The following is a 12,450-nucleotide window of genomic DNA, read 5'->3' as shown; positions in this document are numbered from 1 at the left end:
AGTGAAGAGTTTTTACGAGGATAGTGAGGCTTAAGTTAGAGTACATAGGAAAGAGGGAAATTATTTCCCAGTAAAAGTAGGCCTTAGACAGGGATGTGTGATGTCACTGTGGTTGTTTAATATATTTATAGATGGGGTTGTAAGAGAAGTAAATGCGAGGGTCTTGACAAGAGGCGTGGAGTTAAAAGATAAGGAATCACACATAAAGTGGGAGTTGTCACAGTTGCTCTTTGCTGATGACACTGTGCTCTTGGGAGATTCTGAAGAGAAGTTGCAGAGATTGGTGGATGAATTTGGTAGGGTGTGCAAAAGAAGAAAATTAAAAGTGAATACAGGAAAGAGTAAGGTTATGAGGATAACAAAAATATTAGGTGATGAAAGATTGGATATCAGATTGGAGGGAGAGAGTATGGTGGAGGTGAATGTATTAAGATATTTGGGAGTGGTCGTGTCAGCGGATGGGTCTATGAAGGATGAGGTGAATCATAGAATTGATGAGGGGAAAAGGATGAATGGTGCACTTAGGGGTCTGTGGAGACAAAAAACTTTGTCCTTGGAGGCAAAGAGGGGAATGTATGAGAGTATAGTTTTACCAACATTCTTATATGGGTGTGAAGCATGGGTGATGAATGTTGCAGCGAGGAGAAGGCTGGAGGCAGTGGAGATGTCATGTCTGAGGGCAATGTGTGGTGTGAATATAATGCAGAGAATTCGTAGTTTGGAAGTTAGGAGGAGGTGCGGGATTACCAAAACTGTTGTCCAGAGGGCTGAGGAAGGGTTGTTGAGGTGGTTCGGACATGTAGAGAGAATGGAGCGAAACAGAGTGACTTCAAGAGTGTATCAGTCTGTAGTGGAAGGAAGGCGGGGTAGGGGTCGGCCTAGGAAAGGTTGGAGGGAGGGGGTAAAGGAGGTTTTGTGTGCGAGGGGCTTGGACTTCCAGCAGGTATGCATGAGCGTGTTTGATAGGAGTGAATGGAGACAAATGGTTTTTAATACTTGACGTGCTGTTGGAGTGTGAGCAAAGTAGCATTTATGAAGGGGTTCAGGGAAACCGGCAGGTATATATATATATATATATATATATATATATATATATATATATATATATATATATATATATATATATATATACCTAAACGGCAGTATGATGTAGGTAAAGGACAAGTCAGATAGATAATCTGCCGAGCGTGCCATTGTAGTGATATTGAGCAACTTAATGACTAAAAGAATTAATGCTCTAAGCTTTTTATTTACGTTGTTCGTCAATTAAAATGTTAGAGGAGTGCGCAGTGTTGTTGATATTCTTTGTGACAATAATTAATTATGTTTGTGCGTCAATAATATGAGAATCACTGGCTATCTCGTGTGCTTTTCCTGCAGCAGTTGGGATCCAGAGCACTGACTCATTCACAGTCTTAGTTTTTCTTGTTTTTTCATCAAGGTTACGGAGAGATTACTTGAGATTTCTTTTCTCACCATCATCGCTGATTTTCTTATTTATAGGAAGGTTCTGATTGTGTTTTGGCCTTTGCGTTGTTCTGTTAGGGAATTTGCGTACGCAGCAATGGCTTTAAATTGGAAAATCCAGATTCAGGTTTGGTAGTAGAGTTGTAGATGAGTGGAACGAACTCCCCAGTACCGTCATAGAAGCTAAAACGTTGGGTAGTTTTAAAAATAGGAAAATAAATATATGAGTGGGTTTGGGTGGGTGTGAGTTGGACCTGACTAGCTTGTGCTACTAGGTCAGAAGTGAATGTGGCCTAATCTGAATTGGTTAAGGTTTTGGCTTAATCCCCGTAGGAGAATTGGACTTGCCTCGCATGGGCCAGTAGACCTGCTGCAGTGTTCCTTCTTTCTAATGTTCTTAAATAATACAAAACCACTTATACAGAAACTTGTTAATGATTCTTCTGATTGGCTTTAGACTTTCAACAACATCGTCAAATGACATTTCGAGAAACAATTGGAGTGTTTAGTGGAGTGTGTAGCAACCAATCTTGTAATTTCATTTAAAAAAAACTAGTGAGGTATATGACATTTCGAAGGTAAAACAAATTAAGTGTTATAATTTTAGAGAATATAGCTGCAAAACTGTTAATTTTCTTAAGCCTATAGAGGTAATTATTAGTTTCCCTCAGATAGCTGGATATTACCTTACTGCTTAACTGCGGTCTTTATGCGCTGGTCAGCATTATTATTGGGCTGTAGAATTCTTAATTTGTATAATAAAGACACGCAGGTAACGATTAAGATATTTTATTAAGACAAAGTTTTGCCTACAAGATGCGAAATGTTGACTTACCAAAAATATTGTTAGTTTTGTGTACCTTTACTTCCCACTGTATCAATAAAACTAATACTTGTACAATTAATAAACCTAGTACTTGTACAATTAATAAACCTAGTACTTGTACAATTAATAAACCTAGTACTTGTACAATTAATAAACCTAGTACTTGTACAATTAATAAACCTAGTACTTGTACAAGTAATAAACCTAGTACTTGTACAAGTAATAAACCTAGTACTTGTACAAGTAATAAACCTAGTACTTGTACAATTCCCAATTGGTTAATTTTATTTAACAAATTCGGATATTAGTATCCATGAACTAATTTTGGCAGTGTCTTCCGATAGGCTTCCGCTGATATTTAAGAGCATTTGGAACTTATACTGGAATCTCTGTTGTTTGGTTGGTACTGTGTCACGTGGAGGTCACTCACCCTCGTATAACACAGTGATCGCACACATTGTTTGGCAACACTGGTAGCATTTCTGCTGCATGACATCAGAATGTAAAAACCCTGGGCCAGGAGATATGAATCAACCCCTGTCTTTGTGATTCTAAAGAACTTTCTACCTCTTCGAAAAAAATATGTAAAAAAATAGATATTTTAACTGACTTTTGCATAAAATTATTGAATTAGTTTTTTATGATGACTGTAGTTGGGATGGAACACATTCTCATATACAGTTAGCAACAACAAGACACCACTCCCACGAGCCCTCCTAGGGCGGGGATGGTGCCAGAGCCAGAGCTTGCTACCACCTGCAGCTCACAAGACTGTCACTCCCACGAGCACCCCCATCTGGGGCGGGGCAGTTGGCAGACCAGTGGCCTAGCTTCTCCCTACGAGCCCCATGAGGGCGGGGAATGGGACTAGGCCTGGGGACAGTTGGTGCCGAAGCTGAGGAGGTACTTGTACCTCCTCCCATGGCAGACATAGGTCTCAAGACACTCCCTAGACAGGGCGCCAAGGCCGGGTCACCATCTGGAAAAGACCCGGACCGGGAGAATACCAGCGAATCAAGAACAACAACAATACAATTAGCAACACGAGAGATGAGACGAAGAAAGACATACGATAACTCTTAAAGTAAAGAGTTTTTAGTTACGAAAACATACGCATGTCCACACAATTCCAGCAGCGTTGTAACAGAGGTGATTTTTGGTGACACGTCGATTTACGTGAGTAATACAATTAATAATACAATTTATTCAGGACACATTTTATTACTAGAATAAAAACAGTATTTAATTTCACTTGTCTTTGTAACAGTATTTAATTTATGTGTGGGAAATAAAGTTTGAGGGTACTAACCTGGTAGTTGTGAAGGTTTTCCACGACACAGGTGAGTCTGGCCTCTCGCCCCACAGACACCGTCACGTTCTCGATGGGTGACACAAACCTGGGCATGGTGTCAGTAATGCCATCTGTGCACGAAAGGAGAAGCACATTCGTAAACATTCTGTGCAATCGATGTTTTAAAAATATATCATCTTTATTCATAAAATCCATTTGTGAGTTAAAGTACAATGGCATGTATGTTAGGTAGCGTTGAAGACACTGATAGAGATTCTCCCATTATCTTCAGTATATTAGTTTAAAAAACTCTGATTGCGGGTTCTAACCCCGCTCGTGTAAGGTTTTAATATATATTGTTACAAACATGATGTCGATTGATTGTTGTGTCGTGAGTTATTGGCCAAAGAACAGCTTAGTTTCCAGAAAAGACATTGAGTAACTGCCTGATAGTGTCAGCCAACAGGTAGCACTGCCAAGACCCGGTATATATGACCATCAGAAAAAAAGTCGCTTCGCCCACTAAGAGATACAACAGTCAGCTGACATGAGAGAAACCTCACTTTCCTTGTGCTCTCCCGACAACATTAGCTAATGTTTCGTAGATGCATTTAAGTTGTTGATAAAACGTTTTCCCTGTTCAGCAGGCTTAATTAGTCAAATACAGAGGTGATTACATTTCAGAAGACAGTAGAAGAGAAGAGGTATAAGACAATCGTTTCTCAGTCTTGATAGAAAATGGTCAGTCTCTTAGCCTAAAGCAAAGACATGAAGCCTTAAACTTGGTTTAAAAAAACAGCTAAGCAAACACTAGGACATATTTATTAGAGAACTTTTCTGTCCTGGGACCGAAGTGATCAAGGTCCCAGGACCGAAACGTTTTTCAATAAATATGTCCTAGTATTTGTTCAGCTGCCTTTTTAAACCAATTTGTGGGTATAAATTACCAAGGTTTATGCCTTAAACTTACAGAATATAATCTAACCTGAGGAGAGTTGTAGCAGCCTGGAGATAAGGTAGAAATAGACAGTGCTGAATATAATATCGTCATTTAAATACATTAGTTATTTAAATGTTTATTAATAACAGGTGGAAACAACGGGCATGTTTCCTTATCACTGTTGTCCCTCTTCAACCAACAGTAAGTTGGTACCTGGGTGTCAGTCGACTGTTGTGGGTGGCATCCTGCTGGAGGGGGGGGGGTAGTAAACCTTAGATTGGGCTGGGCTTTGAAATTGATACTTTAGAAAAAAAATTTCACGCATCTTAAAAACATTGACAAAATTGTTCAGGCACAAGTTGTATTGACTAGGTGAGTAGAATGAGTAGAATGACTAAGTGAATGTAATGAATAGAATGACTAAGTGAATGTAATGAATAGAATGACTAAGTGAATGTAATGAATAGAATGACTAAGTGAATGTAATGAGTAGAATGACTAAGTGAATATAATGAATAGAATGACTAAGTGAATATAATGAATAGAATGACTAAGTGAATGTAATGAATAGAATGACTAAGTGAATGTAATGAATAGAATGACTAAGTGAATGTAATGAATAGAATGACTAGGTGAATATAATGAATAGAATGACTAAGTGAATGTAATGAATAGAATGACTAAGTGAATGTAATGAATAGAATGACTAGGTGAATATAATGAATAGAATGACTAAGTGAATATAATGAATAGAATGACTAAGTAAATATAATGAATAGAATGACTAAGTGAATATAATGAATAGAATGACTAAGTGAATATAATGAATAGAATAACTAAGTGAATATAATGAATAGAATAGGTAGTAGGTTGGTAGACAGCAACCACCCAGGGAAGTACTACCGTCCTGCCAGATGACTGTGAAACAAAAACCTGTAACTGTTTTGCATGATGGTAGGATTGCTGGTTTCTTTTTCTGTCTCATAAACACGCTAAGATAACAGGGATATCTTGCTACTCCTACTTACACTTTGGTCACACTTCACAGACACGCACATGCATATATATATATACATACATCTAGGTTTTTCTCCTTTTTCTAAATAGCTCTTGTTCTTTTTTATTTCTTCTATTGTCCATGGGGAAGTGGAAAAGAATCTTTCCTCCGTAAGCCATGCGTGTCGTATGAGGCGACTAAAATGCCGGGAGCAATGGGCTAGTAACCCCTTCTCCTGTATACAATTACTAAAAAAGAGAAGAAGAAAAACTTTATAAAACTGGGTTGCTTAAATGTGCGTGGATGTAGTGCGGATGACAAGAAACAGATGATTGCTGATGTTATGAATGAAAAGAAGTTGGATGTCCTGGCCCTAAGCGAAACAAAGCTGAAGGGGGTAGGAGAGTTTCAGTGGGGGGAAATAAATGGGATTAAATCTGGAGTATCTGAGAGAGTTAGAGCAAAGGAAGGGGTAGCAGTAATGTTAAATGATCAGTTATGGAAGGAGAAAAGAGAATATGAATGTGTAAATTCAAGAATTATGTGGATTAAAGTAAAGGTTGGATGCGAGAAGTGGGTCATAATAAGCGTGTATGCACCTGGAGAAGAGAGGAATGCAGAGGAGAGAGAGAGATTTTGGGAGATGTTAAGTGAATGTATAGGAGCCTTTGAACCAAGTGAGAGAGTAATTGTGGTAGGGGACTTGAATGCTAAAGTAGGAGAAACTTTTAGAGAGGGTGTGGTAGGTAAGTTTGGGGTGCCATGTGTAAATGATAATGGGAGCCCTTTGATTGAACTTTGTATAGAAAGGGGTTTAGTTATAGGTAATACATATTTTAAGAAAAAGAGGATAAATAAGTATACACGATATGATGTAGGGCGAAATGACAGTAGTTTGTTGGATTATGTATTGGTAGATAAAAGACTGTTGAGTAGACTTCAGGATGTACATGTTTATAGAGGGGCCACAGATATATCAGATCACTTTCTAGTTGTAGCTACACTGAGAGTAAAAGGTAGATGGGATACAAGGAGAATAGAAGCATCAGGGAAGAGAGAGGTGAAGGTTTATAAACTAAAAGAGGAGGCAGTTAGGGTAAGATATAAACAGCTATTGGAGGATAGATGGGCTAATGAGAGCATAGGCAATGGGGTCGAAGAGGTATGGGGTAGGTTTAAAAATGTAGTGTTAGAGTGTTCAGCAGAAGTTTGTGGTTACAGGAAAGTGGGTGCAGGAGGGAAGAGGAGCGATTGGTGGAATGATGATGTGAAGAGAGTAGTAAGGGAGAAAAAGTTAGCATATGAGAAGTTTTTACAAAGTAGAAGTGATGCAAGGAGGGAAGAGTATATGGAGAAAAAGAGAGAAGTTAAGAGAGTGGTGAAGCAATGTAAAAAGAGAGCAAATGAGAGAGTGGGTGAGATGTTATCAACAAATTTTGTTGAAAATAAGAAAAAGTTTTGGAGTGAGATTAACAAGTTAAGAAAGCCTAGAGAACAAATGGATTTGTCAGTTAAAAATAGGAGAGGAGAGTTATTAAATGGAGAGTTAGAGGTATTGGGAAGATGGAAGGAATATTTTGAGGAATTGTTAAATGTTGATGAAGATAGGGAAGCTGTGATTTCGTGTATAGGGCAAGGAGGAATAACATCTTGTAGGAGTGAGGAAGAGCCAGTTGTGAGTGTGGGGGAAGTTCGTGAGGCAGTAGGTAAAATGAAAGGGGGTAAGGCAGCCGGGATTGATGGGATAAAGATAGAAATGTTAAAAGCAGGTGGGGATATAGTTTTGGAGTGGTTGGTGCAATTATTTAATAAATGTATGGAAGAGGGTAAGGTACCTAGGGATTGGCAGAGAGCATGCATAGTTCCTTTGTATAAAGGCAAAGGGGATAAAAGAGAGTGCAAAAATTATAGGGGGATAAGTCTGTTGAGTGTACCTGGTAAAGTGTATGGTAGAGTTATAATTGAAAGAATTAAGAGTAAGACGGAGAATAGGATAGCAGATGAACAAGGAGGCTTTAGGAAAGGTAGGGGGTGTGTGGACCAGGTGTTTACAGTGAAACATATAAGTGAACAGTATTTAGATAAGGCTAAAGAGGTCTTTGTGGCATTTATGGATTTGGAAAAGGCGTATGACAGGGTGGATAGGGGGGCAATGTGGCAGATGTTGCAAGTGTATGGTGTAGGAGGTAGGTTACTGAAAGCAGTGAAGAGTTTTTACGAGGATAGTGAGGCTCAAGTTAGAGTATGTAGGAAAGAGGGAAATTTTTTCCCAGTAAAAGTAGGCCTTAGACAAGGATGTGTGATGTCACCGTGGTTGTTTAATATATTTATAGATGGGGTTGTAAGAGAAGTAAATGCGAGGGTCTTGGCAAGAGGCGTGGAGTTAAAAGATAAAGAATCACACACAAAGTGGGAGTTGTCACAGCTGCTCTTTGCTGATGACACTGTGCTCTTGGGAGATTCTGAAGAGAAGTTGCAGAGATTGGTGGATGAATTTGGTAGGGTGTGCAAAAGAAGAAAATTAAAGGTGAATACAGGAAAGAGTAAGGTTATGAGGATAACAAAAAGATTAGGTGATGAAAGATTGAATATCAGATTGGAGGGAGAGAGTATGGAGGAGGTGAACGTATTCAGATATTTGGGAGTGGACGTGTCAGCGGATGGGTCTATGAAAGATGAGGTGAATCATAGAATTGATGAGGGAAAAAGAGTGAGTGGTGCACTTAGGAGTCTGTGGAGACAAAGAACTTTGTCCTTGGAGGCAAAGAGGGGAATGTATGAGAGTATAGTTTTACCAACGCTCTTATATGGGTGTGAAGCATGGGTGATGAATGTTGCAGCGAGGAGAAGGCTGGAGGCAGTGGAGATGTCATGTCTGAGGGCAATGTGTGGTGTGAATATAATGCAGAGAATTCGTAGTTTGGAAGTTAGGAGGAGGTGCGGGATTACCAAAACTGTTGTCCAGAGGGCTGAGGAAGGGTTGTTGAGGTGGTTCGGACATGTAGAGAGAATGGAGCGAAACAGAATGACTTCAAGAGTGTATCAGTCTGTAGTGGAAGGAAGGCGGGGTAGGGGTCGGCCTAGGAAGGGTTGGAGGGAGGGGGTAAAGGAGGTTTTGTGTGCGAGGGGCTTGGACTTCCAGCAGGCATGCGTGAGCGTGTTTGATAGGAGTGAATGGAGACAAATGGTTTTTAATACTTGACGTGCTGTTGGAGTGTGAGCAAAGTAACATTTATGAAGGGATTCAGGGAAACCGGCAGGCCGGACTTGAGTCCTGGAGATGGGAAGTACAGTGCCTGCACTCTGAAGGAGGGGTGTTAATGTTGCAGTTTAAAAACTGTAGTGTAAAGCACCCTTCTGGCAAGACAGTGATGGAGTGAATGATGGTGAAAGTTTTTCTTTTTCGGGCCACCCTGCCTTGGTGGGAATCGGCCGGTATGATAATAATAATAAAAAAAAATAACTAAGTGAATATAATGAATAGAATGACTAAGTGAATATAATGAATAGAATAACTAAGTGAATATAATGAATAGAATGACTAAGTGAATAGAATAAGTGACTATAATGAATAAAATAAGTGAATAGAATAAGTGAACAGAATAAGTAAATAGAATGAATAGAATAAGTGAATAGAATTAATAGAATGACTAGGTGAATGGAATGAATAGAATTAGTGAATAGAATGAATAGAATAAGTGAATAGAAAGAATAGAATAAGTGAATAGAACGAACAGAGTAAGTAAATAAAATTACTAGAATAGGCGAATAAAATTAGTAAATAGAATGATTAAGTGAATAGAATGAATAGAATAAGTGAATAGAATGAATGGAATAAGTGAATAGAATCAGTGAACAGAATGAATAGAATTAGTGAACAGAATGAATAGAATAAGTGAATAAAATTAATATAATAAGTGAAAAGAATGAAAAGAATAAGTGAATAAAATGAATAGAATAAGTAAATAGAATGAATAGAATACGTGAATAAAATGAATAGAATAAGTGAATATAATGAATAGAATAAATGAATAAGTGAATAGAATGAATAGAATAAGTAAATAGAATGAAGAGATTAAGTGAATAAAATGAAAAGAATGACTAAGTGAGTAGAATGAATAGAATGACTAAGTCAACAGAACACTGCGTTGAAGATGTAGTGATTTATGGAACCTGTGAATCATAAATATTTATGAAGAAAAAAACATCAACGTTACAAGGAAACTGTAATATGTTTATTTACACTGTAAGAACAGAGAGGCAGCATTTACACTGTAAGAACAGAGAAGCAACATTTACACTGTAAGAACAGAGAGGCAACATTTACACTGTAAGAACAGAGAAGCAACATTTACACTGTAAGAACAGAGAAGCAACATTTACACTGTAAGAACAGAGAAGCAACATTTACACTGTAAGAACAGAGAAGCAACATTTACACTGTAAGAACAGAGAAGCAACATTTACACTGTAAGAACAGAGAAGCAACATTTACACTGTAAGAACAGAGAAGCAACATTTACACTGTAAGAACAGAGAAGCAACATTTACACTGTAAGAACAGAGAGGCAACATTTACACTGTAAGAACAGAGAGGCAACATTTACACTGTAAGAACAGAGAGGCAACATTTACACTGTAAGAACAGAGAGGCAACATTTACACTGTAAGAACAGAGAGGCAACATTTACACTGTAAGAACAGAGAAGCAACATTTACACTGTAAGAACAGAGAAGCAACATTTACACTGTAAGAACAGAGAGGCAACATTTACACTGTAAGAACAGAGAAGCAACATTTACACTGTAAGAACAGAGAGGCAACATTTACACTGTAAGAACAGAGAAGCAACATTTACACTGTAAGAACAGAGAAGCAACATTTACACTGTAAGAACAGAGAGGCAACATTTACACTGTAAGAACAGAGAAGCAACATTTACACTGTAAGAACAGAGAGGCAACATTTACACTGTAAGAACAGAGGAGCAACATTTACACTGTAAGAACAGAGAAGCAACATTTACACTGTAAGAACAGAGAGGCAACATTTACACTGTAAAAACAGAGAGGCAACATTTACACTGTAAGAACAGAGAGGCAACATTTACACTGTAAGAACAGAGAGGCAACATTTACACTGTAAGAACAGAGAGGCAACATTTACACTGTAAGAACAGAGAGGCAACATTTACACTGTAAGAACAGAGAGGCAACATTTACACTGTAAGAACAGAGAGGCAACAGTTTGACAGGGAGAAATAAATTTGATCATGTTATAAGATGTGGCATGCAAAGAGTACGTAACCTTTATTCGGCGCATGTACACACCCTCATTTACAGGCTATCTCCCACAACCAGCGAACCAGGTTGCTAAGAGTTGATGATGGGGCCCCGTCGTTCAACTAGTGACCAGGTTCTAGCCAATAAGATGATGGTTTTGGCAATCGCAGAGGTTATGTGGGTACCGCTCTCCTGTCTGCCCTTGTCATTCCCATTCTAGAGCTGGTTGAAGCACGGTCTGCTATCTTGTGGCTTCTATTTCTGCCTTGCTTACCGTGGAGTGCACTATACTTATCACTGTACATAGTGTACATATTGCTGTTCTAAACTGGTGAAGGATAATATAAGTCTAAACTTTTTCTGCTGTGTTTATTTTGCTCCCATTACACCCGGAACAACAGGCCATTTGGAATCCTGGGTTGTAATATAAGACTTTTATTTAGGCCTATACTAAATGGAAATGTTCACTTTTAACACGTTTTCAACACTAAGAATGTAGATTATACACCAGGTCTTCTGGTTGTTGTCCTGATCTATCAAGCTGTTGCTTCCCCCTCCCTGCAGTCTGACGTATGCGCCACAGCCAGACTGGCTATGAACTGATTTGAGGAATTTGTTGAGTTTCCTTTTGAAGGCAGTCATAAAGCTATTGGTAATCCCCCCTTGTTCACAAAGGGAAGGCATTGAAGAGTCGAGGTCCCTTTACACTTATTGACTTCTCTCTCAATGCTCTTTCAATTTCTCCTCCATGGTTTTCACTGGAGGTATCTTCCGCCGTCTGACTGACCTAGTCTGTTCATATATAGAAATTTTGAAATATAAATTCAGGACCAATTCCCCCCCCCCCCACCTTAACCGTCTAAGAAGTACAGTGCAAGAGACTTCAGGTATTCCCTGTAGTTTAGGTGCTGGAGATCCTAAAACCTATGAAGATGAAAGTTAAGACACATTTGCAACATCTGGGTATCTTCATTGTAGACGTGACTATCAATACCTCTGCTCCAGAATGTTCACCACTACGGTGTTCATCACACCAACACCAAGACTGAGGGACTGATTACCTCATCTTCTGTATATAGTTCTACTGTCTTCTAATTATGTCCTAGAATCTGTATTGATAAAGTCACTGGATGGCGAAACGTCTACAATAAAGATACCCAGATGTTGCACATGTGTCTGAACTTTAATCTTGTCGGTATTATATATCTGTCTTATATATAGAAACTATAAACTTCCTTTGTACTTTTTCCAGTTCTTTAATATCGCCTCTTTGTAGTAGCTTAGGCTTGATTACAAGTATTTCTGGTGGTTTAGTACACACACACATGATGATCGGTTGGTAGTTTACTTAGCTCACACACTGAGGTACGGGGTTGGATCCCCGGTATAGGTGGAAATACTGGGGCGTGTTTCCTTAATTAAGACACCTCCTGTCCTTGTTCATATATCTGTTATATAGGTACCTGTATGTTAGCCGACTGATGTGGGTGACATCCTGGGTTCTCTCCCCGCCCGTGGCATGGTTTGTTTGCAATAGTGTCATTACGATGTCATGAGTCAAGTGAACTGTAGATATATATCCAAATGTATTCCTGTAAACCCTTTTTGGGGCCTTGTTCCTAGGCCTTTTGTGAATCCATACATTT

General features: G+C 38.8%; 1 protein-coding gene across 1 annotated transcript in view; it reads right to left on the bottom strand.

Moving 5' to 3' along the window:
* LOC128689899 (protein amalgam-like) overlaps positions 1-3,702 on the bottom strand; it is a 67,245-nt gene extending 63,543 nt beyond the window's left edge. Inside the window, exon 1 of the mRNA XM_070088712.1 lies at positions 3,603-3,702. Within this exon, the coding sequence (XP_069944813.1) occupies positions 3,603-3,698 (96 nt within the window). The 5' untranslated portion in view covers positions 3,699-3,702. The remainder of the gene's footprint in view (positions 1-3,602) is intronic.
* Positions 3,703-12,450: the final 8,748 nt, after the last annotated feature.

Source organism: Cherax quadricarinatus, chromosome 25 (assembly GCF_038502225.1).
Source record: "Cherax quadricarinatus isolate ZL_2023a chromosome 25, ASM3850222v1, whole genome shotgun sequence".
Classification (NCBI taxonomy): Eukaryota; Metazoa; Arthropoda; class Malacostraca; order Decapoda; family Parastacidae; genus Cherax; species Cherax quadricarinatus.
Note: the sequence above shows the minus strand (reverse complement) of the source record. Positions and strands in the feature narration are given on the sequence as shown.